At 50.5% G+C, this 24,349-nt stretch overlaps 1 protein-coding gene and 1 long non-coding RNA gene across 4 annotated transcripts; one reads left to right on the top strand and one right to left on the bottom strand.

Moving 5' to 3' along the window:
* Nucleotides 1-10: 10 nt before the first annotated feature.
* Nucleotides 11-4,773, top strand: LOC110198120 (uncharacterized). The gene is made up of 3 exons (XR_002321655.2): nt 11-117; nt 1,214-1,407; nt 4,358-4,773. It is a non-coding gene; the product is annotated as an uncharacterized LOC110198120 (long non-coding RNA).
* Nucleotides 4,774-7,570: 2,797 nt separating this feature from the next.
* Nucleotides 7,571-17,978, bottom strand: MXRA8 (matrix remodeling associated 8). 3 transcript variants are annotated; one of them, XM_078145775.1, is made up of 11 exons: nt 17,865-17,978; nt 17,555-17,759; nt 16,144-16,167; nt 15,621-15,920; nt 15,316-15,417; nt 13,843-14,331; nt 12,235-12,396; nt 11,880-11,910; nt 11,481-11,557; nt 11,194-11,271; nt 7,571-10,086 (listed from the first exon to the last, which is right to left on the bottom strand). In XM_078145775.1, exons 2-11 carry the CDS (start codon nt 17,604-17,606, stop codon nt 10,061-10,063), a joined length of 1,341 nt encoding a protein of 446 aa, XP_078001901.1. In that variant the 5' UTR covers nt 17,607-17,759; nt 17,865-17,978; the 3' UTR covers nt 7,571-10,060. The 3 variants fall into 3 exon arrangements, with proteins under 3 accessions (XP_078001901.1, XP_078001900.1, XP_078001902.1); XM_078145774.1 differs by having other exon boundaries at nt 17,555-17,978; XM_078145776.1 differs by lacking the exons at nt 17,555-17,759; nt 17,865-17,978 and adding an exon at nt 16,253-16,478.
* Between the last annotated feature and the right edge of the window lie 6,371 nt (nt 17,979-24,349).

The raw sequence follows: 24,349 nt of genomic DNA, 5'->3' as shown, positions 1-24,349 counted from the left end.
TTAGTCGTGTCTAACTCTCTGTGACCGTATTTGGGGTTTTCTTGGCAAAGATGCTGGAGTGATTTGCCACTTCCTTCTCCAGATCATTTTATAGATGAGGAAACCAAGGCAAACAGGGTAAGTGATTTGCTCAAGATCCCACAGCCAGTAAATGTCTGAAGCTAGCTTTGAACTGGGGAAGATCAGTCTTCCTGATTCCAAGCCTGGTACTCTGTCCACTTTACCACCTAGCTGCCCCTTCTCCCTAGCTATAACCAAATAATTCATCTTGCTGTGGCCAGCCTGTTGGCTAGCTTCCCCTCACCTCCACCCCAAAGTCCTAATTTAGCTCTGTTAGCCCTGGACTAGCAGAGGTCATCACTGAACTGTCTTGGAAGTTCTCCCAGCTTGCCAGGGCTTGCCAGGGCCCCCACTCCATTGGCACAGCCTTGGAGAATCCAGAGTTCCTTTCATGCCAGGGTGAGGGATCAGGAGAGGACTTTGATGGAGGAATCCCAAAGTAAATTAAATAGATGTTTATTGCTGTGCTGGCTGGATTTTCATTGTGTCTCTGTAAACGTCCTGGAGATGTTTGCCCCTGTCCAGGAATGTTTCAGGTGGGATAATATGGTTCCGTTCCTAACCTTCAGACTTTAAAGGGTATATCTTTTGGGCGGGGGCAATTGGGGTTAAGTGACTTGCACAGGAGCACACAGCTAGTAAGTGTCAAGTGTTCGGTCTGAGGCCAGATTTGAATTCAGGTTCTCCTGACTTCAGGGTCAGTGCTCCATTTAAAGGGTATATCTAACTACAGCACTTAGTATAGTGTCCAGCACATAGTAAGAACTTTTTTTTTTCATTCATTCATTCCTTTACTCCTACACTCTACACAGGCTTCCCTAGAGGAAAAAAAGTGGTTCCCAGTAGTTTCCTAAGGGAAGCACCAATCTTCTCTACCTTCAGCTTGGGACAGGGCAACTACTCCTCTGATCATCCCAGCCTAGAGAGTCAGCTTGAGCAGGGTAGCAAGAGGGCTCGGCTTGGAGACCAGAAAACCTGGAGCAAGCCCTGCCTCAGATGCCCACTAGCTGGGGACTCTGACCAAGTCACCTAACCTTGAAACCTCAATCACCACTCTCAGATCTCTAGACAGGCTGTGATCTGCTTCAGCATAGGTGAAATCACAGATCCTCACAGTAGTGACCTGTTCCCTTACGACTCATGGCTCTCTCAGGACTATTCCTGGTGCCTGGGTGTCATCGAACACTGTGCAAAGAGTGAGAGAAAACAAGACTGTCAGCATGTACCTGAACGCATGAAGCACACGGGAAAGGCATCACTGACGGGGAAAGTGGACGCACCACCTCCCTCCCTTTCCATCAGAGCTGGGGGACTCTGGGTGTGGAAGACGGACAGTCCACAGACTGGGTGGGTGGCATGACTCCTCTTTTTCTCTTTCTTTTTTAAGCTTTGTTACAAGGGATGGCTAGATGTGAAGAGGATGGGGGGATATATTTGGAAAAGAAGGTGATATAAGAATAAAATATGTCAAAGAAAATAAGCTTAAGATGGCGGGGGGAAATGGAGACAAAGTCCTACCAAAGTCAAATTTGGCCAACTTCACAGCTGTGGTGATGGAAAATCCTGTGGACAAACCAGATTGATTGAATGAATGAATATGAGTGAATGAGTGAAAAAGGCATTTATTAAGTACTTGCTGTATGCCGTTCAGTAAGAGCTGGGGATGCTGAGAGAGACATACAGAGACAGAGAAAGAAGGAAAGAAGGAGGGAGGGAGGGAGAGAAGAGAGAAAGAGAGACAGAGAAGGAGAAAGAAGGAGAGGAGGAAGGGAAAGATACAGAGAAAGAGAGACAGAAACAGAGAGACAAAGGGAGATAGAGAAATGATCTCTGCCCTTAAGAAGCTTCCACTCTAATAAGGGAAGATTATAATACACATGGAACAGCTAGGTGGTGCAGTGGATAGAGTGCTGGGCCCGAAGTCAGCAACACTCATCTTCCTGAGTTCAAATCTGGCCTCAGACACTTCCTAGCTGGGTGACCCTGGTCAAGTCACTTCACTCTGCCTCAGTTTCCTCATCTATAAAATGAGCTAGAGACAGAAATGGTAAAACAACTTTAGTATCTTTGCCAAGAAAACTCTAAATGGGATCACAAAGAGTTAACGCAACTGAAAAATGACTGAATAACAGCAACAAATACTACACATAAGTGGAGAATGAAATGGCAAACCACTCCAGAATCATTTGCCGAGGAAACCTCATGGACTGTGTGGTCTACAGGGTCACAAAGAGTCAGAGGCCACTGAACATCTCAACAACATCACTACACATATAGTGGAGATGGCTGGGGAAGGGAGGCGGAATACTGAGGAGGAAGGCATAGGGCTGGAACTCCAAAGACAAATACATTAACTTCCCCAGGGACTGGGGGCATGGATGGGGAAGACTGGGTGTGGAAGTCCAGAACTGGTATGGCCCAGCCAGTTCACACACATTCACTGGGGATGATTCGGCATTATGGTGGCTAGAAAGTGAGATCTGGAGTCAGGGAGACCTGGGTTCAGACTCCACCTTTGACCCTTACTAGCTTAGTGATCTCAGGCACGAGATGTAACTGCTCAGAGCCTCAGTTTCCTTATTTGTAAAAGGCACTAGTAGTGGCTACCTAGAAAGGTTGCTTTGAGTATCAAACAAGATCATGTAAAGGCATTAAAATGGAAATTCTTTGAGGGTGTTTAGTTTTTAAAACCATTTTTATAACACGCATAATAACATCTATAACATCTTTTATTTTAACATCTGTTATATTTATAACATCTATGCTTCCTACTCCTTCCCCCAACCCCAACAAAAACCAAAAGAAACCAAAACACTCCTCCTCATAAGCAGGAATCATTTACCAAAATACATCCCCATACTGGCCATTGCTGAAAAGGTGTGTCTTGGGCAGGAACTGTTCATGCCTTTTTTTTTTTATCTTGCCAGGATTTAGCATAGTGCTTAGCATGTGGGGAATGCTTAATATAAGCCTGTTGCATCAGTTGCTGGCTGCGGCGTTTTATATACTGAACTAAACAATGCTAGTGTTGACTGTTTGAATGCCAGCCCTCGCTATCAGTCCTGGGTCTTGCTGAGCCAGAGATCATGAAGGACGGGGTGGCCTCGCCTAAAATTGGCAGCGAGGACCCACCTGCAGTCTCCCTATCAGGCCTAGGGTGCTCCAGCAGTAGCAAGGAGTCAGTTGGGGTTCAGTAACTGATTCAAGCATAGTACCATAGCTGGAGGGACCTCAGACCCCACTGAGTCCAGGCCCTCTTATTTTACAAATGAGGAAACTGAGTCTCAGTAAGCTGAAGTGATTATAGTAAACAGCAAGGCTGGGATAAGAACTCAGCTCTTCTGGCTCCAATTGCCGCATTGTGTCACCCAGGAACGGCCACCGGGAATATACCTGTACAGAGAGCCCAGCCGCATTGTAGTTCAGTGAGCTCTGACCCTTTCTGACCCTACTTGGGCTTTCCTTGGCAGAGATACTGGAGCGGTTTGCCATTTCCTTCTCCAGCTCATTTTACAAATGAGGAAACTGAGACAAACAGGGTCACACAGCTAGGAAGTGTCTGAGGTCAGATTTGAACTTAGAAAGATGAATGAGTCTTCTTGACTCCAGGTCTGGCGCTCTATGCACTATGGCACCACCTAGCTGCCCAGCTTCAGGCTTTGCCTAACAGAGGCTCTGATTAATGGAGATGGAGACAGCCCTTTCCCAGTCCCCCATTCAGGTAATCCTTGTCTGCTCAAGGTTATGGGTAGAAGATGTTGTAGGCTCTGGTAGTCCTGGGGACTCCTGAGGCCCATGGCAGGGGGTCAGTAGGGTTTAGCTCTGTTCAAGGAGGCCTCTGTTCCCGCATCCTGCTTAAAAGACATCTAGGTGGCCAGGCCTGGAGTCAGGAAGACCTGTGTTCAATCCAACCTCAGGCACTTGCTAGTTATGGGATCCTAGGGAAGTCACTTCGACCTCTGTTTGACTCAGTTTCCTAATCTGTAAGATGGAAATAAAAAATAACATCTACCTCCTAAGTTTATTTTTTTGTTTGTTTGTTTTTGTGTGGCAATTGAGGTCAAGTGACTTGCCCACGGTCACACAGCTAGTAAGTGTCAAGCATCTAAGGTCAGATTTGAATTCAGGTCCTTCTGACTCCAGGGCTGGTGCTCTATCCATTAAGCCACCTAGCTACCCCACTAAGGTTTTTGTAGGAATAAAATGAAATAATAATTTTAAAGTGCTTTATAACCCTTAAAGTGTTACAAAATATAAATGCTAGCTATTATTACTACAAACTTCTCATTATCCATAGCTTCTGGTTGGCTCCCAGGCATCCTTATCTGAATGCTGTTAGAACCCTTGTGGTTCACGAATAAAACAGAGTATCACTGAGCTAAGAAATGATGAATGGGAAGAATACAGAAGACATCTATTGCATGAGCTGATGCAGACTTAAGAAAGGAAAACCTGGAAAAGAAGAAGGGGGAAGGTACCCCAAGGATCCTTGGTGGGGATGGACCTCTGTTCTAGCCCCTTCCAGAGCACACAATGACTACAAGTAGAAAGAATCAAAAAGAAAAGAAAGTCAACTCCATTTAATTGAAGAAACTCAAGTCCATCAATCAATCAATATTTATTAAGCACATACAATGTGCCAGGCTCTGGGACTGCCTTAGGCTCTAAGGATCTAAGTACAAAGAATGGAGGAAACAATAAGGAAATATATAAGTACATGCAGCATAAGTATAAAGTGAATAAATACCAATAAATATGAAAATTGTATCTTCCTCTATTTATTGGGCAAGCAGGGACCTGTGGGTGTGGAACGCTGCATATATGGTCAGACTCAGTTGATTTGTTGGTTAATTTCATAGAACTGGCTTTCCCTCCCTTTTTTCTTTTCTTTTTATTTGTTGGTACAAAGTATGGCACCTGGGCTGGGGAAAGGGGAAGCAGGGATCTATTTGGAAATGGAGATATTTTCTAAAAAATAATTTTTTAAAGTCAGAATCCATTAGCCCATCCTCTAGACCAGACCCCCAATGACACTGAGCACAGCCTGCTTTGCCAGCCAGTGTCCTTTCTTTGAGCTCCAGCCCCAGGGGATCTGGAGCTCTGGCCACTAGAGGGAGACAGGAGAGCTGGAAATAGAGCTTCAGGAGGAGGGTGAGGGGAGAGTAGGGGAGGAAGAGGATTCTGTCATCTTGGCTGGAAACAGCCTGCCCAGAATGGCAGACAAAAGAGGCTAGATTTGAGCCAGTAACCAGGGTTTTTGAGGGTCTTTGAGCTGAGAAAGGACCACTGAACCTTAGGAAAAGTGAGGTCATAGATCAAGGGAGCCCAGAAATTAGAGCTGGAAGATCCCTTCAATATCAACTAGTCTGACCCCTTGTTTTACAAATGGGGAAACTGAGGTCTAGAATGCAAACGTGACTCAGCTAGGGTCACACAGGATCCAAATTCATTGCCATTCAGAATGGACTATTCACTCAATAAATCAATACGTTTAAGCAACTAACGTGTGCCATGTCCCCGGTCAGGATTGGCAGGATTGGGGGTACAAAGACAAAAGAGAGAAAATGAAACAAAAGCTCCTAGCTCCCCCTCCCGATTCCCCCTGCATATGCCATGCATGCCCCTCCCCATAAACACTCAGGCGTCCTTGGTCTTGGGGGCCTTCCAACCCTGGGAACTCTGCTGCCCGAAGGAAAAAAATACTGTAAACAGCAAAACCTCAGAAGCTCCTGCTGCCCACGTCACCAGTCTGTCCTCCAAAGCCGGCCGGCAGCCCAGCATCTTGGAAGGCCAAAAATTCAGGAGAATGGGAATGAAGAGGCCCAGCAACCTCAAAAACTCAGGAGTCCAAAGGCCTGGAGAAGCAGAGCCCTAGGATCCCGGGACCCCAGAGACCTGGGAGTCTAAAGACCCAGGGATCCAGTGACTCAGGACCCCAAATACTGAGGAGCCCAGAGAGAGGCTCAGGAGCCCAATGACCCAGAAGAGGAGGAATTCAGACGGCCAAAAACATTTGGTGCCTGGAACAAGGGATTCATAAGCCTAGAGGAATGGAGAAGTCCAAAGGCAAGGGAACCCAGACACTCAGGAACCCAGATACCCAGGAACCCAGACACTCAGGAACCCAGATAGTCAGGAACCCAGAAACCTGGGAGCTCAGGATGACCAGGAACTTAAAGATCTGAGAGTGCAGAGGCCCCAGATCTAACAGACTCGGGAGCCCAGAGGGCCAGAAGCAACATAATAACTCAGGAGTCCTGAGGCCCAGAGGCTCAGAAATCCCAGAATTCAGAAGCCCAGGATGCAGAGACCTGAGAACTCAAGGGCCCAGGAGCTAAAAGAACTCAGTTGTTGGTTTCAATCATTTTGGGGGGCCTGGGATTGCAGCACCATCCCCCATCCCACTTACTGTCTGAGATAGGAAAAGAAGATGCCAGGTCATGGGCCCTGAGGGCTTTCTGCCTCTCCCAGGGTCTAGCCTGGTGGCACCTCCCACAAACCAGCCAGACACACTTCTAAGCAGCCAGCTCTGAGAGCCAATCTGGGGGGGGGGGTGGAGATTCAGGGCACATTTACTACCCCAAAAGGCCCATAGGATGGGAGTAGGGGAGGGTTAGCCAAATCAATCCAACAAGCAATTATGAAGTGTCCATATGTGCAGGATTCTGGGGACACAAACTGGAAAATGTGCCCCGTGGTCCTTCAGGGCTCCCTGTCTTCACTGGTCTGCTTTTCTTTCTCTTTCCACATCTTTCTCTATTTTTCTTTTCGTTTTGGTGAGTCAATCAGGGTTAAGTGACTTCCCCAGGGTCACATAGCTAGTAAGTGTCAAGTGTCTGAGGCTGGATTTGAACTCAGGTCCTCCTGACTCCAAGGCCAGAGCTCTATCCATTGTACCACCTAGATGCCCCTCCACATCTTTCTCATGATGACTCTAGGCACTTACCCCAGCATTCAAGAACCTGGCTCCAACTTAACCTAGTTAAGCCTCAGTCCTTTCCTTCCTTCAAATGCGGCCTCATCTCCCCTCCCCCGCCCCAACACTCTTACCCACCCATGCAGCTCTTTCTCCTACAATTAATCTCCCTGCTTTAAGAATCTCACCCAAGAACTGCCTGAAAGGGAAGGTTGTTAAAATCTGGATATGGACCTAGAAAGAGAAGGGAACTAGGTCTTGTTCTGCCAAGATCTTTGAAATACAGAGAAGGTCAATGGGGATGAGACAGCTGGGGAGGAGGAGGAGGAATGGGGAATGGTAAGGTAATTCCATCTGGAGGTGGGGGGAGCCAGGTGACAGATGATAGAGCCAAGTGGGTCCTTTTCAGCACAGGTGTGGTGGCAGCTCCCAGTAGGGCTGGAAGTCCAAAGTGGCAAGATTGGAGGTCCAAGGCTGGTGATCTGTGATAGTTGGGCTGAAAGTCCAAGATGGCAGCCCCAGAAGGGAGCTAGCACCATGGCTTACAGCTATGTCACTGACTTTCAATGGTAACGCTAAAAGAGAGACTAAGACCACAGGTACCTTTGGCCTTTATTGTCTCCATTGTTATGATGTAGATGAGAAATATACAGGAAGGTATACAAGAAGAATGAGCAAATGACCATGGGGTCAGTGGCATCCAGTTCACGAAGTGTAAAAAGGTTCAAGACAGATCCGGGGCTGATGGGCCGAGGGAAACCCATCCCTACCTCTACTGCCCTGGGCATGGTCAGGAGTGGAAGCCAATCACAGCACCCCCATTCCCCAATACCAGCTGGCAGGAATTCTGATGGGAGCTGAAGATGATGAATGGTGGGGTAGAGGAGAGAAGGGGTCGTGGAGGGCAGGGGAAGGCACCATGACAGAGATAGGGGTGGGGCCTCAGCTTATGCAGCCCCTTCTGCAGACGGCCTTGCTCTGGTCTCAGTGGGCTGCTAGCATCACCTCTCCAAGGTTACCATGTCTCTGGTTTGTGAATATCCCGTATCCACCTAAATGTGCATGTATCCTCCCTTAGAATGCAACCTCTTTGAGGGCAGTCAATCAATAAGCATTTATTAAGCTCCTACTGTGTACCAGGTACTGTGCTAAGTGCAAAAACCAGTCCCTGCTCTCAAGGAGCTCACAATCTAATGGAGAGACTTTTGTATGTTATCCCCAGAGCCAAGCACAGTGCCAGGCACACAGTAGGTACTCAATAATTGTTTGTTGATTGATAAAAGGGGAGGGCTCAAGACATCTCCAATTTGCTTCGGAATCCCAGGGACAGTTCCACAGCTTGGAGTAGCAGACAGGCAGAGCTAAGGGGGGGCCGTCCACACTCCAATTCTGAGTTCTCTTGTCACCTTCCACTATCTCCCTCCCGCCTGGCAAAGCATGCTCCGTCCTCTCCTAGTCATCAGAGACCGGGACTTTGGAGAAAAGAAGTACTGATCTATGACTAACCATGCCAAATAGAGTTAGGGGTGATACAGAAAACTCCCAGACACTAGGTAACAACAGACAAATCCAGGTAACTCAGACCAAGTGCAGCTAGCCAGGCCTCGGTGATCATATAACCCACCTATGTAGAATAAATAATGGTGTGCATCACTCCTGGCTGGCACAGGCTGGTCCAGCAGGGAATCAGCCTGTCCTTAACCCCCTAGGCAGAGGTTGATAGCCCACAAAGGATATACAGCACAGTCACATCATTGAGCATTGCCTACATTGGGCTGCTGAGGGGTTGCTGGGGCTGTGATGAGGGGATTGGGGGAGAAGGCTGTCCTCCAGGGCCTGCCTGTATGTAGCTGGGCCATTCCACTCCCCTCTGGGTTTCAAGGAGTGTCATCTGTGATGAGGGAAGTGTGGGAAGGTTCCACTGACCAATTACCCAAAGTCAACCCTGAACTCTCCCTCCCAGGAGAACCCTGCAGTAGATTGTGGGGGTCCCCACTCAGACCTCCCCCTCTCCTCTCTTCCTCTCCCATCTACCAGCTGGGAGTTCCCCCCAATGAACCGTTTCTGAAACACAAATTGGCAGAAATTTCCAACCCAGGAAAATTAAAATTGTGAGTTTCTTCCCCATGTCACTTTCTTCTCTCCCTCCATATGACACTCAGAATCCATTTAGCTCCTTCCTTCTTTTCTATCCCCTAATTTCCTTCCTAAATCAACTCCCTAGGAGTTCTGTCAATGAAGTTTTCCCAGAGGGCTCCTACAGAGCTCAGTTCCACTTGGCAGGGCAGCCACATCTTCCACATCCAGTCACATTGTGCCACGCCCGAGGGGTAAGCACAGCCAAAGCCATGGAAATGAGGGCTCGTGTCCAGCCCTAGGAGGGGACGGGGAGAGTATTCCAGTTTGGGGGTCAGGGTACAGTAGGGCAGAGAGAGTCTAGGGCTGGAGAGCACCAGGTCCTTTTACAGCAATCAGTCCCAAGGCCAGAGGGTAAAGAAGGCTTAGAGTACAGAGCTGGCATGATACGGCCTGGGCACAGGCTGCTGGCAGGGGTGAAGGAAGTAGTTTAAAACAGGCGGGGAGTGGTAGGAGGCCAGCCCTAGCCTGGGTCCCAGCATTGAATTTGTAGCTTGTAGAGAGTGGAGGGACATAAGGAACACCCCCTGTCCCGAATCACAAGGCATCAGCCAGGCCGTGTCCTATGTGCCTTGGTCCACTGGTGGGAAGGGTGAGCAGAGTAAGGGGCAAAGGACCCCAGAGGAGACACTGCCCTGAGAGACCCCAGGGAGCAGGGGAGACTCTGACCTTGGGCACAGAGGGAGGGTCCAGCCCTGGGCCTCTGGGCCTGAGAGAAAGCTGGGATGTGAAAAGTCCAGCAAAAATGCGTTTCTCATCCCCAAACTCACCCCATCCTGGTGGCCAAGATCCAATCAAACCCCAAAGAGAGCGGGGACCTGCCGCAGGGGTGGGCCAGACCAGATGGAAGTCCTGGATGAGTGGGAGGAGGTCGTGATGGGAACAGGGGCAATGGGGGCAGGATTGGGGAGGGGGATCTTCTGGGGGTGGGGCTGATGCCAGAAGTCTTCATTTACAATATTCTTTCTGGAACCTAGACATCAAAGGAGAGGAAAAAAGGGGAGGATTAGTTCCAGCCAGAGCCTGGGGACCAGAGACAAGGGTTGGCCTCCATCTTCACCAGGAACAAAGCGATTACATATGTGTGTTATGTATATGTGCGTGTGCATATACATATGTGTATTATGTACACAGATATACAATCACACAGGGCTTTACCATTTTTAAAGCATAAATTAGCTCATTTGAGTATTACGTGGCCCCCGGAGGTAGGTGTAATTCTTAGCCCCATTTCTCTGGGGGGAATACTGAGGCTCAGGGAGACAGAAAGATCAAGGGACTTGCTCAGGGTCACACCCCTGGTAAGTGTCTGCCCCCAGTGGACTCCAGGTCCAGAGGTCAAAGCAGGGAGCATTCCTCTTCTGGCTGACAGAGCATCAGCTAGGGTGTATCTGCCCCACTTTAGGGAACAGAGAGCACAGCGGAGGCAGAAGACCCCAGAAAAGACACTGGCCTGACTTGTGATGTAATGGAAAGAACACTGGCTTTGGGCTCCCAGGCCTGGGTTCACATCCTAACTCTGATCAGTAATAATAGCAGACATTTCCAGAGTACTTCAGGCTTTACAAAGCACTTTATAAATAATATCTCGTTTGATCCTCAATAATCCTGGGAGGTAGCTGTGACTTATCCCCATTTTATAGATGAGGAAACTGAAGCAAATAGAGGTTAAGTGACTCACCCAGAGTCATACAGCTGTCTGAGGCAGGATTTGAACTCAGTTCTTCCTGACAGCAGACCTAGTGTTCTAACCGCTGCACCACCTCAGTCCGCTACTTTCTGACCATGATTGAGTCACTTCTTTCTGGTGCTCAGCTTTCTAATGAGGAGTTTGGAGTGCATTCCAACCTTCCCTCAGACTCCGAGGTCCAGAGCAGGACCCTCCCTCTGTGCCCAGGTCAGAGCCTTCCCTGTTCTCCAGGGAGATCTCAGGGCAGTATCTCCTTTGGGGTTCTTTGCCTCCATGCTCTGATTCCAAGGCACCTAAGACATGCACTGGCTGGTTCCTCAGGAGTCAGGATGAAGGGGTTTCCTGATCTGCTCTGCCTCCCTGCACACACAGACACACCAATGTCTCTCACCTCTGTCTAAGTCAATATTTTTGGCTAGGGCCCCCAAGGCCAGATCCACTCGCTCCTTCAAGATGTTGTTTTTATAATCTAGGAGGGAAAAGGATGAGAGCTGTAAGAAATAGCAGCATACCTCCCGCTACCCCGGGAGATGATGGGGGACAGCCCTATCCAGGGACAGTGGCTGTGCCTATAGCACCGAGGCTCCAAGGTGGAGCTGTAGATACCATTAGCATCTCTACAGTTTGTGCCTCAGTTTCCCCTCTCCCTCCAGGGTAAGATGTTCCCCCTTCCCTTACCCAGCCTGATGTCCTCATTCCTAAGCTGAGACAAGTCAGCTGAATCCACTGAAAATTCTTTCATATTAACATCTTTCCTGGAAAAGGGAGAAGCAGAAATTGGTTAGAAATTGGGGCAGCAGGGGGCAGCTAGGTGGCACAGTAGATAGAGCACCGGCCCTGAAGTCAGGAGGACCTGAGTTCAAATCTGGTCTCAGACCAAACACTTGACACTTACTAGCTGTGTGACCTTAGGCAAGTCACTTAACCCCAATTGCCTAAAAAAAAGAAAAAAAAAAGAAATTGGGGCAGCAAGGATGGGCTGAAGATGCAGAGGACAAAGAGGGCAGGGGAGGATCCCCAGAGTCCTCTGGTGGCATCAAGGGCCATGGAGGAAGAGGAGGGTTGGGCCACACTCACCCGCCTGATGTCTTCACATCATATGCATAGCCTGGGGGAGTGAGACACAAGGGAGGGGTTAGATCATTCCCTGGCCCCAGCCTGCCATCTCCAGCCCCAATCTCTCAGACCCAGGGCCCCAGAAGGGAAAGTTAGGGTTCTATGTTCTATGTGTCCTGCCCTAGGAAGCAAGCTCAAGTCCTCCTCTGGCTAGGATGGTCTTCCTCTTGTCCAACCCACATTCCTCTGCTCCAGCTTGGGCCCATGCCCTTCCCCTTTCCTGATTTGGCCCAGGGGGGAAGCTCTGAAGCATCCGTGAGTGGAGAAGGGGAAGATGAGGCAGTCAAAGGAGTCTCGGGAGACCCCAGGGGCTCACCTCTCTGCCGCCTCCAATGGCGGGTGGCGAGGACCACAGTGATGAGGAGAAGGATGAAGAGAAACGGGGTGACCAGCACGTAGCCCAGCTGCTGGAAGAAGTGGGCCCGGCTTTCAGGGATGATGACATTGATGACATTGTGACCTTGGACCACAGGGGGATCTGCAAGATAAGCCCCAGGATTTAGGGATCCCAGTCCAGAACATGGGACTCAGAGAACAGAAAACAGAACTCTGAACAGATCGATGAGGCCTACAAGTCAGAGCTCAGACCTTGAAAGCCAGAACTTGGAGCTCAGAACTCAGAATCCACAACCCCAAACTTGGAGCTCAGAACTCACATTGAACCCAGAACTTGGACCCAGAACTCAGAATTCAGAACCCAGAACTTAGAGTCATATTATAGTATTATTGCTTTAGAGCCAATGGGGGCTTTATAAATTGTCCAGTGCAACCCTTCTCATTTTGCAGATGGGGAAACTGAGGCCTTGTCTTTTTGAAGCTCTCTCCTTCTCCATCCCTGTGCTCAGTCCAGCTGCCTCAGGAGGCTGGAGGCCACAACATACCCTCCTCCTGCCCCAAATCTCTGTCATCCCCAGGCTGGCCCGTCCCCAGTCTTGGCTCTTGAAGGGACAATGCCAGTCACTATGCTGCTTCTCATAAAAGCTGCCATTTGCCACAGCCCTGCCCCTCAGAGCAGGCACTGGGATTTGGGGGGAGGGGAGGGAAGTTTCCCCCTCCCTTCTCTACTCCCCCGTTTTGCTCTGATTTAAGAATGACCTTTATGTGAGAAGAAAATACAGAATGAATGCCAAATGTCATTGGCTGGGGATGTGGGAAGGAGGGCAGAGAGGGAGAGAGGGAGGAAGGGTAGGAGAAGGAGGGGAAGAAGGGGGAGAAAGGGAGGGGCTGGCTTTGTTTTTTCTGGGACGCACACCTGGAGCTAGCCAGGCCAGGTTCTTGCCAGTGGAAAAACTGGGCTGCTCCCCAGACCTGCTGGACCACTCCCCAGCACCAGCCCGCCAGGAGCCAGACTCCTTCCGCCAGCAAAGCTTAGGATCCCGGGATTCAGAGCTGGGAGGAAGCAAAGAGACCGGTCCCAGCCTTTCACTTGATAGAGGAGGAAACAGCCCAGGAGAGAGGCACTGAGGTGCCCAACGCCCCCAAGGTACCAAGTGTCTGAGCTGCCTCAGATTCAGGGCCGCCCCTATGCTCTGGTGCCCCCTTGAGGCTCTACCCGTCTGGGCTGGGTGACTTCCCCAGAGCCAAGCACAAGGTGCTGGAGGCCAGGCTGTAACAGAACACAGCTCTTATATGATGCTTGAATGTTTGTAAAGCGCTCTGTGTACATTTAAAACTCACACTGGGCTAGTATATCCCCATTTTACAAATGAAGAAATTGCATCTCAGAAACATTAGTGACTTGCCCAGTTTCAGATGTGAGATTTGAACCAGGTCAAAGAATCACAGGTCCTCTCATTCCAGAGACAGAGCTCTTTTCACGGAGCCACACTGTCTTTATAGGAAGGCTGAGTGTCCAGGGGTTCAGCCCAGAATTTCTCCCCCACTAGCTATTGCCCCCTCAAGATTGCCCCCCCCATACACATACCAGCAGGGGAGGGGCTTCGGCTCTGGCTGCTCCGGTTGCTGGGAGTGTCCTCAGGCACTGGGGGAGGGCCATGGGGTTCAGGGGCAGGCTCTGAGACAGCTAGGTGGAAGATGCGCCTCTCATGGAGTCCACAGTAGTGATGATGCAGGTGACAGGAATAGGTGCCCTCGTCTGCCAGCTCCAAGGGGTCAATGCTCAGGGAGAAGTCCCCTCGGGCAAAGGCATCCATGCTGACCTCCATTCGCACACGCAAAAAGGGGGGGCCATAGGCGCGCCGTTCACCAGAGGCATACAGATCCAGAAGGCGGTCAGCACGGTCATGAGGGACACCCGGAGGCTGGCGGTCCCAGTGCACCACTTGCTGCTCTTCCTCCAGGTGCCGTTCAGTCCACACCTGGGCTCTGTTCACACAGGTCAGCAGGGCCGGGGAGCCCCTCTCTACCACTAGGACCTCCTTCTCACCGTCCCAGTGGGCACCAGCTGCCAGGGCTGGGAGGTGCAGAAGAGGGTAAATAGTGTCAGTTTCAGAGGTCATGGGGTCATGTGGGGTTATTTAGACCATGGAGGTCATGGGGGTCATTGGGATCGTGGAGGCCATTGAAGTCATGAGGATCACTGAGATTATGGAGGCCATGGGTCATTGAGATTATGGAGGGCATGGGGGTCATTGAGGTCATGGAAGCCATGGGAGTCATTGGGATCATGGAGGCCATGGGGGTCATTGGGATCATAGAGGTCATGAGGGTCATTGGGATCGTGGAGGCCATGGAGGTCATTGGGATCGTGGAGGCCATGGGGGTCACTGGGATGATGGAGGTCATGGGGGTCATTAGGATCATGGAGGCCATGGGGGTCATTGGGATTGTGGAGGCCATGGAGGTCATTGGGACAATGGAGGTCATGAGGGTCATTTAGATTATGGAGGCCATGGGTCATTGAGATTATGGAGGGCACGGGAGTCATTTGGATCGTGGAGGCCATGGAGGTCATTGGGATCATAGAGGCCATGGGGGTCATTGGGACGATGGAGGTCATGGGGGTCATTAGGATCATGGAGGCCATGGGGGTCATTGGGATCGTGGAGGCCATTGAAGTCATGAGGGTCATTGAGATTATGGAGGCCATGGGGTCACTGAGGTCATTGAGGCCATGGAGGTCATGAGGGTCATTGAGATCATGGAGGCCATGGGAGTCATTGGAATCGTGGAGGCCATGGGGGTCATTGAGACAATGGAGGTCATGGGGGTCATTAGGATCATGGAGGCCATGGGGGTCATTGGGATTGTGGAGGCCATGGAGGTCGTTGGGACAATGGGGGTCATGAAGGTCATAGGGACCACAGGGGTCACTCTGGCAAGCTAGGTTAGTGAGGGCTTTCTGGCTATGGTCAAGAGGCCAGGGCCTGGGAAGCACAGTGGGGCAGGTGTCAGGAGAGAAGCAACAAGCAAGTTGCTGGGTGGAGGTAGAACTCACGGTCGTCAGTGACCTGAAGGCGAATGGCGAGGGTTTCATAGAGGTGGCAGTAATGATGGTGAAGATTACAGGTGTATAAGCCTTCATCTTGCTCCTTGACAGCTGCGGAGTCCAGAGACGAGAGACAGGAGATAAGAGACAAAGGTCGAAGAGAAAGAGAAATAGAGACAGAGACAGGGACAGAGAGAGGCAGAAACGGAGATGGAGACCTTGAACCTCAAAACCCAGCCCAGGCAGATCTTTCCCTTCCCACCCCCAGCCAGGGCCCATTTCCTAGTGCTACCCCCACCCCATCACTTTCTTACAGCGGATGATCAGAGAGAAATTGCCCTCCTGGAAGGCTGTGGGAGCCAGGAGGAGGCGGCCCCGGTCCCTGGCCGCGTAGACGCGCTGCTCCCCAGCTGAATACATGTCCAGGAGTCGGCGGGCGGGGCCGCCAGGGCCACCGCTCAGGTCCCAGTGGACCACTCGCTGCCGGTCACGTAGCCTGTCCTGAGTCCACACCATGCGTGGGCTCTGGCATCGAAGGAGAGCTCGGGCCCCTGCAGTCTGGTTCAGGGTGGCTTCTGATACCACCGTGCTGGCCCCTGATCCTGGGGGCAGGACTGTGGGGTGCAGAGAGAGTCAACAGGGCTGAGGAGGGGTCAGCAGGAAATACTCTGGGAGACAGAGGGATCAGGAGAGGGTGCAGTGGGCTTAGGGGGCATCAGGAGAGGAGGGAAGCAGTGGTATCCCAGGAGGCCAAGGGGTTCTGGGGGTAGGAGGATGGTTGGGGGATGTCTGGGGGCAGAAACCTGTGTGCCCTATGTGAGGGAGTAGATCACTCACCTGAGAACAAGTGGACACTGCAGCCTAGAATGAAGGGGAGAATCGAGGCATGAGGAGAGGGCAGTGGCAAGGCTGAACACCCTCCTCCCCTCAGCCTTGGCCTACTTACTGGGAGCCTCTGGGGTCACAGGGTCCCACATTCTCTTCCTTAAGTGGCCTCAGGCCCGGGCCAGAGGAGGAGAAAAATGTGCCAAATCAGCAGAATATAATGGAGCCCTTGGCCAGACTTCCTTTCCCATTCTAGAGGCGAACCAGTTCCAGGCTGCCCCATTTTGCTCCAGGCTCCCCAAATTTGCCCCAGGATGGAATTCAGCCTCCAACCAAACTATCTTTCCCCTCCAAAACTGCCCTCTGCCCCAAACTTGCCCCATTACCCAAATCTGTCTTTTCTTCCCTCAAATCTATTCCATCCCTCAAACCTACTCCACCCCCTAAACCTACATCCTTTTTCCAAAACCCTCCCCTTTTCCCAAACCTGCCTCAACCCCCTGAATCTCCTTTCCCCCCAAATGTACCACTCCTTCCTCCAGACTTGCTCCCCACTCCTAAACCTGCCTACCCCCCATCTAGCCATCCCCTAAAGCCATCCTTTCCCTCCAAGTCACCCCTCCCCCAAACTCTGCCAGATCTGTCCCATCCCCCAAATCTTCCTCTTTTCTATCCCCCAAATCCATCTTTCTCCCAAATCTACCCCATCCTCTAAATCTATCCCTCCCCAAAACTTGCATATTTTCCCAGGACCTCTCTTCCTCTCAAACCCTGCCCAGCCCCCCGAACCTGTCCTCCCCCAAACTTTCCCCTTTGCCCTCAGACATGCCCAGGTTCTCCCAAACTCCCTATTATCTCCCCCCACTCCAGGCCTGGCCCTAGAGAAGGATAGGTCTGACTCCCCTCAAATTGGGGAATTGGGCAATGCAAGCGATAGGGTCTCCTCTTCATGTTTGGGACATCTCAGAGGGGCCATTCTTGACATCCCTCACCTCCACCTCTACAGCCCAGGAAGATGGGGAGGGGGAGAGAAAAGGAGGCTGCACAGTCTCTTGCCCCACCCACCCCCATCCACAGCCCTTCCAGTGACAGAGAAATTTTTGCTAAGTAAATTTTTGTATTCTGACATGCACGCTTCACATTCCACTAGGTTCCAGACTCTTGTGGACTCCAGCCCCTAGCCAGTTCTGGGAGGGGAACAGACAGGGTCATTGCCTATCTCTGGGGGCTGGGAGGAGGAGAGAAGGGGAGGGAGCTTCCCCCGGCCCCAGCCTTCTCCCTGATCCCCAGCCCTCAAAAACCTGGACCCCCTTACCCCAAAGAGACCCCATCAGAGTCATATGAGGACACACAGGGCTCAGCACCAACCCCCTTTGCCCTCTCCCCCAGCATCCCAGTCCTGCCTTGGATGGCCAGCACTTACTCTGAAGAAGCAGGAGATGCCACAGGAGGACTTTTCTGGGTAACTGCTCCATGTCGGCTCAGCCCCTGCCTGTCCTGTCCTGGCTGGGGCTCCTCCTCACAGCTGCCTCTGCCTGTCTCTGGCCCTGGCACCCTATCTCTGGCTCTTCCAATCTCCCGGTCTCTTGGTCTCTCTCCGTTTCTCTGTCTCTCTTTGTCTCTTTCCCCTTGAAAAACAAGTTAAGACAGAGTTGTTCTCTGCCCCCACCCCTGGCCTGGCTATGACATCATTGAGCCCGCCTGGAGCTGGGCCCTGGGTCGGACAGACAGACCTGGTCCTGGCCTGCTTCTCCTCGAACTCCTGGCTCCCCACCTCCCCAGGGCTGCTGGGTTCCTCAGCCTCCCCCTCCCAATTCACAGGAGGGAGGAGGTGGGAGAGGGCGGGGGCTCTGAGATTTCCCCCCAGCTCCTCCCCCTCCCCTCAGCCCAGCTCCACCTCCTCCTCCTCCTTCAGCTGCAGCTGGAAGACAGGGAACCCAGGCAAGGTCCAGTAGGATCCTTACTCCACATCCAGCCCAGCCTGGAGGGAAAAGCCTCCCCATCTTCTCCCTCCCAGTCTCCCCCCCCCACCAGGAGAGCACCCAAAGGCCCCGTTGAAGCGGACCCAACTCTACTCTTGAAGCCACAGTTTCTCCATCAGAGGGGACCTACTTCTGATTTTTAAGCACCAGTCCTTCCATTCAAGGGGACCCCCAACTCTGATCAATAAGCTGGCCCCTCCATTAGAAAAGACCCAACTGAATGTGAGGCAACTGCCTCTCCACCAGAAGGGACCCTAAACTCTGACTTCCAAATGGTAGCCTCACTATGCCAGGGAACCCTAGCTCTGATCTCTGAGTGCCAGCCAGTCTTTCCACCCAAGAGGATGCCAACTCTGATCTCTGAGTAATAACCCCTTCTTCACTCACTCAGACTCAAGCTATTTTCTGTGTCTTTAGGGAATATAGCTCTCCCAAAGCAGTTCACTTGCCCACAACTGAGATTTGGGAGACCAATACTCTCTCCCCCCTCATGCATCTATTTCTAAACCTGCATCCCTAAGGAGGGATCCCTCAAAGTTTGGGAAAAGGTCATGACCCCCTTCCCACCAAACACACATCCACATTTGCCTCATCTCTGGTTCAACCCCCACCTCATCTAGTCCAGGAGCCAGAATCAGAGGCTCAGCACTAGCAGGCCTCCCCTCAACCTGGTCAGAGCAAATGCTTCCTCCCCATTGCTCCCATTGACCCCCAGCGCCCGCCACTCTAAGACTGGGGATGGTCTCTCCTTAACCATAATTCCTCTTGATGCCGCTCTCTCAGTGAAGATGGAGGATGGCTGTCCATTCCCAAGTGAGTATCTGAGAACCCGATCCTCTCCATGGACACCCCACAGCCCCTATCTATGAAAGATGAGGGTTACTGGAGGAAGTGGCAACCAGAGGGAAATGGGCAAGGGGCTGGTCAGCTGGGAGCCCTACATCTGTTTTCCAACTGAAAGGGATTGGATGAGACTTCTTGCTCCTAGCCCCTGATGCGAGCCAGGAGATTTTTCTCTGACTTGGAACCTGACGTAACAGCCCACAAGAAAAGAGCCGGAAAATTCAAAGCCAGTTGTTCCTTGACTCCCAATCCCAATTCTGGGGTAGAGGTCTGTAGGGAAAGACATTGAAAAAGGGAATTGCCGAGAGCCCCTGGTCTCAGCTCAATCTTGCCCTTAGCGATCTCCTAGCCTGAAAGAAATGTGTGTTCCCTAAAGAAACCCTCAGTTTAAGGAAGAGACAGCTCTCAGAAAGCACTAGCCTGAGGAACACAGTCCTGCCCTTGGGGAACCCCCAAACCGGGAGGAAGACACAGTCTTACCCTGGGGGAATTCTCATTTTGAAATGAAAGACAGCCAGTTCCCATGGGACCCCCAGTTTAAGGGGAGACATAGTCCCTGCCCTCGGAAAACCCCCAGTTTAAGGGGAGATATAATCCCTGACCTTAGGGAACCCCTAGTTTGAGGGGAAGCCAACCCTTGCCCTCAGGGAGCTTCAGCCTGAAGGAAGGAGACACAGCTTTGCCCTTTGGGGACCCACATTCTAACAGGCAGTCCCTGCTATCAAAGAACCCCCCCCAGTCTAAGGGGGAATCATGACCCCCGCCTTCTTGGAGCCCCGGGTTTGAGGGGAAAGGCAGGACACACACATTTGAAGCTCTGGGAAACCTTACCGAGGGCTGTGTAAACAAATGGGAAATCATAGAGCCCAGCTGGTTCCCTTCTAGTTAAACTAAACCTCAAAAAAAAACCCCACCCCCCAAACAACCACAAAAAATCCTCGGTGCATTTTTTAGGTTGCCCATTTGGGTTGAATTAACTCTGAGACGCCCATAGCGGCGGATGGCCCAGGCCCACTAGGGATGGATGGTATCCCATGCCCTGGATGGCCAGTTCGGACCCACCACCCAACCCCATCATCCCAGTAGACCTGGTCCAAGACTGGAAATGGTGGGGGAGGTGAGGGGAGCAGCTGTTTGAGGCTTCTCCCCTAAGCTCTGGCTCATTTAGCAATAGCAGGGGTGACTTAGGGCAGATTGGAGAAGGAACTTCCCAGCTGCCAAGGGCATGGAAGACGCCCTGCTCCTGACTCCAAAATATTTGTTACTGCCTGGCTTTCTCTGATGGTTCTGCCAGACACATTAGAGTCACAAGATTAAGAGTTAGGATGGACCTTAGAGGTTTTCTGGGACAACCTTTTTCATTTTTCAGGTGAGGAAACTGAGGCTCAGAAAATGGAAATAACCTGTCCAGGATGGTTTTGGGATCCAAATCCAAGCCTTTTGATTACCAATCCTGCTTGTTTTCCAATGACTCGGGACTGATTGCCCACAGTGGAGGGCTGGCAGGATTTGAGGAGGTCAGGCACAGAGCCCCCTCACCCAAAATGGGCTGTGAACTCAGTGCCTCCATGCTCCTCCCCCCTCCAGGCTTTTTTCCCTTCCTCCTCCCCTTTTCCTTCTCGGAAAAACAAGCTCGAGTCTGGGTTGCCATCCCACCCCCTCCCCTTCCTGGACAGCTTGTTGTTTTTATAGCTGGTTGCGCTAACAGTGGTTTCTCTTTCTGTGTGTCTCCCTCCCTCTGTCTGTCTCCCCCTTCTCTCCCTCAGTCAGGAGGGAATGGGGAGGGGAGAATCTTCCGTCTATCTCTTTCTTTCCCTTTGTTAGTAACTTTCTCTCTCTCTTTCTAAATTCTTTCCATCATTTCTGTCTCTCCGTGTTTCTCATCCTCTGTCCATAACCTTGGCTCTCTTCAAGGTTCCATCTTTTTATTTGTCCCTGTCTTTTCATTCTTCCATCCATTTCTCTGTCTCTCTCTTTCTGTCTCAAAATCTTTTATCTGCTTGTGACTCTCTCCATCTCTGTCTCTGTTTCTCTTGGTGTCCCTATCTCTCCATGTCTCTATCTCTTGGCCTCCATCTCTCTCCATCTCTCTATCTCTCCCCCGTTTCCTTCTCCATGTCTCTGTGTGTCTCTCTCCATGGCTCTGTCTATCTCTTGGCCTCCATCTCTCTGTCTCTCCCTCTGTTTCCTTCTCCATGTCTCTGTGTCTTCCTCCCGCCTCTTTCCTTCTCTGTGTGTTTTGAAAGGAAAGATGAATTCCAGATTTGGGCTGGGACATGGGCCAGAAGAGGGGAGGAGAGAGTGACCTGGAGCAGCGGAGGAGCAGATCTCAGGCCCAGGAAATGTCCTTAAACAGGGATTAGAAGCTGTTTCCTCTAGACCCTGGGTGCCAAGCTGTCAGCAATAGGCTGAGGGTTGGAAAGACAGGCATCCTCAGGTGCCCCACCAGGACCTGTCCTGGTCCTTTGGTGGCCAGGAAGGGGGAAGTAGGTCATCTGGGAGGGGAAGGGAGTTGGAAGGTCTGGATGGAAGCCACCGAGGGGCTGGGCATGAAGCAAGCTCAGCAGGACTAGGGTGAGAAAGGACCTGGCCCCCAGGCTCCTGTATCCTGAGATCTAAGGAACCCCTTAGCTCTACTCCTAGCTAATATCTCTCAGTGTCTCCCGAAGGCTCACTTGAAAGCCCTCCTGCTGCAAAGCCTATTTGGCTTTTTCCCTCCCACTGCCTAGTGGGGATGGAACCTAGTGGTCAGTTCCCTGCCTGGCTGCCCTTCAGGGATAGTGAGCAGATCTTGGAGGAGGGCATCCTTCTAGGCCCACAGAGGGACATGGCTGGGGGGCTTGCCTCCTGCACGCCCCCTCTGGGCTCTGCCTCTCTCTCTCCCTCCCTCTCTCCCTCCCTTCCTCCCTCGTAGGCTGTGGCCAGGCTCTGCTCCCTCCAGCAGGAAATAGCCGGCAGATGACAGCAGCGGCCACAGGGGCGGGAAGGAGAGAGGAACAGAGGAAGGGAGGAAAGGAGGGATGGAAAGAAGGCAGCCAGATGATGGGCAAATGAGGTTGTGGCCAGGCAGCTTGCTCTTCCTACTTCTAGGTTATGCTCCTAACATGCCTCCTCTAAGATGCGCCTCTAGCTTAATTCCACCCTATATCCAGGGGTGCCTTCACTATGACTGGGGCTCCCCAAAGCTAGGACTGTGGGTTCTGCTGAAATCAGAGGCTCTGGCATGGCAGGGTTGTGTCTCCCCTCAATATGAGGGCTCCCAGAGGGCAGAGGCTGTCTCCCACCTTAAGTTGGGGGCTCTCTGAGGGCAGGACTGTGTTTTCCCTTCAGACTGTGGGTTCACTCAGGCCAAAGACTCTCTAAAACCAGGCCCTCAGGCCTAATCCCTCATACCCCCGGGAGCCCAGAAGGGGAGGCAAGCCCTTTAGAGATGCCTCAGCCCCCTCCTCGAGTCGAAGAAATGAAATTCTTTTACGTTTACCCTGCATGTGTCACTCTTTTTCAAATGTGTTTCCTATAAACAACATATTTTAGAATTATGGTTTTTAATCCATTCTGCAACCCATTTCCGTTTTATGGGAGAGTTCATCCCATTCACATTCACAGTTATGATTACTATCTGCGTCTTTTTCTCCATCCTTTTTTCCCCCTATTTATGCTTTTATTTCTCCTTTTTCCTTTCCCCCTCTCACTAGTATTTTGCTTTTGACCGCAGCCTCCTTCAGTCCCTCCTCCCTTTTATTATCCCTTTCCCTTTTCTTCCCTCTTAGCTTCTTCCCTCCTTCTTTCCCTCCCTTCTTTCCCCCTCCCTTTTCTTTCTCCCTTTTTCCCTCCTACTGCCTATAGGGCAAGTTAGATTTCTATACCTAACTGATTATGTTATGCCCTTCTTGAGCCAAATCTGATGAGAGTAAGGTTCAAACAATGCTCCCCCCCCTTCTTTCCCTCTGCTGTAATAGGATTTTGTGTCTTTTCCTGTAATGTAATTTACCCTTGTCTGCCTCCTCCTTTCTCAGTACATTTTCTAAGATCAGATTGATCCACTTATTTGGATCCATTTAACCCACTTGATTAGATTTTTTTTATCATTACATCAAAGTCAACTAATATCCACCCTCTTTATGTATACTCCTTTAACATGGTGTAATAACAATACAGTTCTCAAGGTTGCAAGTCTCATATTCCCTGTAGGGGTTTAAAAACACCCCCCCCTTTATTAACAACATATTGTATTGTTCTGTCCCATTTACCTTTTTATGTCCTTCTTGAGTCCTGTACTTGAAGATCAAATTTTTTGTTGAGCTCTGGTCTTTTTATCAGGAAAGTTTGGAAGTCTCCTATTTCATTGAATATCCATCTCCTCCCTTGAAAAATGATGCTCATTTTTGCTGGGTAATTGATCCTTGGCTGCATTCCAAGCTCCTTTGCCTTATGGAATATCATGTTCCATGCCTTGCAGTCTTTTAATGTAGAAGCTGCAAGGTCCTGTGTAATCCTATGATTCCATGATATTTAAATTGTTTCTTTCTGGCTGCTTGCAGCACCTTCTCTTTCATCTGGTAATTTTGGAATTTTGCTATTATATTCCTTGGCATTGTCAATTTGGGATCTCTTTCAGGTGGTGATTGGTGGATTCTTTTTATGGTTATTTTCCCTTCTGGTTCTAGGACTTTCCTTTATGATTTCCTGAAAGATACTGTCCAGGCTCTTTTTTTCATCATGATTTTCAAGTAGTCCAATAAAAGAAATGAAATTCTGACCCCCATTCCAGGAGTCTCAGACAGTATAGCACCATCTCCCAAACGAACCCAGGTATGACATTCACAGAAAAATACATTCACACTCTGGCATTCACAAAGACAACCACACTCACAAACACATTTACTCCTGGTCACACTCATAGACACATGCACAAATCCCACAGAGACACACTCATTCACAATCACACTCTCATATATATGGGTATATGTGTACATATGTATATGTATATATATGTTATATACATGCATGTGTTATGTGTGTGTGTGTGTGTGTGTGTGTGTGTGTGTGTGTGTGTGTGTGTATATATATATATATATATATATATATATAGGAGAGGGGCCAGGCATCTTATCTTTAACAAGAGGGACTTCAGGGGGCCTCCCTGAAGACCTTCCAGGATCCAGGAGCTAAGCCCCCATCACAGAGTTCTCAGAAACATTTTTTTCTCATCCAGCAGACATTTAGCAAAGTCTGTCATACTAGTTTTGTAGACATGGAGAGATACCACACTCACACACACACAGAGGCACTCCCACAAATAAACATCCATTTAAATAAATCAGCATATTTCTCTGTGAGTATGTATCAGTGAATGTGTGTTTGTGAATGAGTGTGTCTCTGTAGGAGTGTTA

Source organism: Phascolarctos cinereus, unplaced genomic scaffold (assembly GCF_003287225.1).
Source record: "Phascolarctos cinereus isolate Bilbo 61053 unplaced genomic scaffold, phaCin_HiC Scaffold_726;HRSCAF=1367, whole genome shotgun sequence".
Classification (NCBI taxonomy): domain Eukaryota; kingdom Metazoa; phylum Chordata; class Mammalia; order Diprotodontia; family Phascolarctidae; genus Phascolarctos; species Phascolarctos cinereus.
This window is presented reverse-complemented; position numbering and strand designations above follow the sequence as displayed.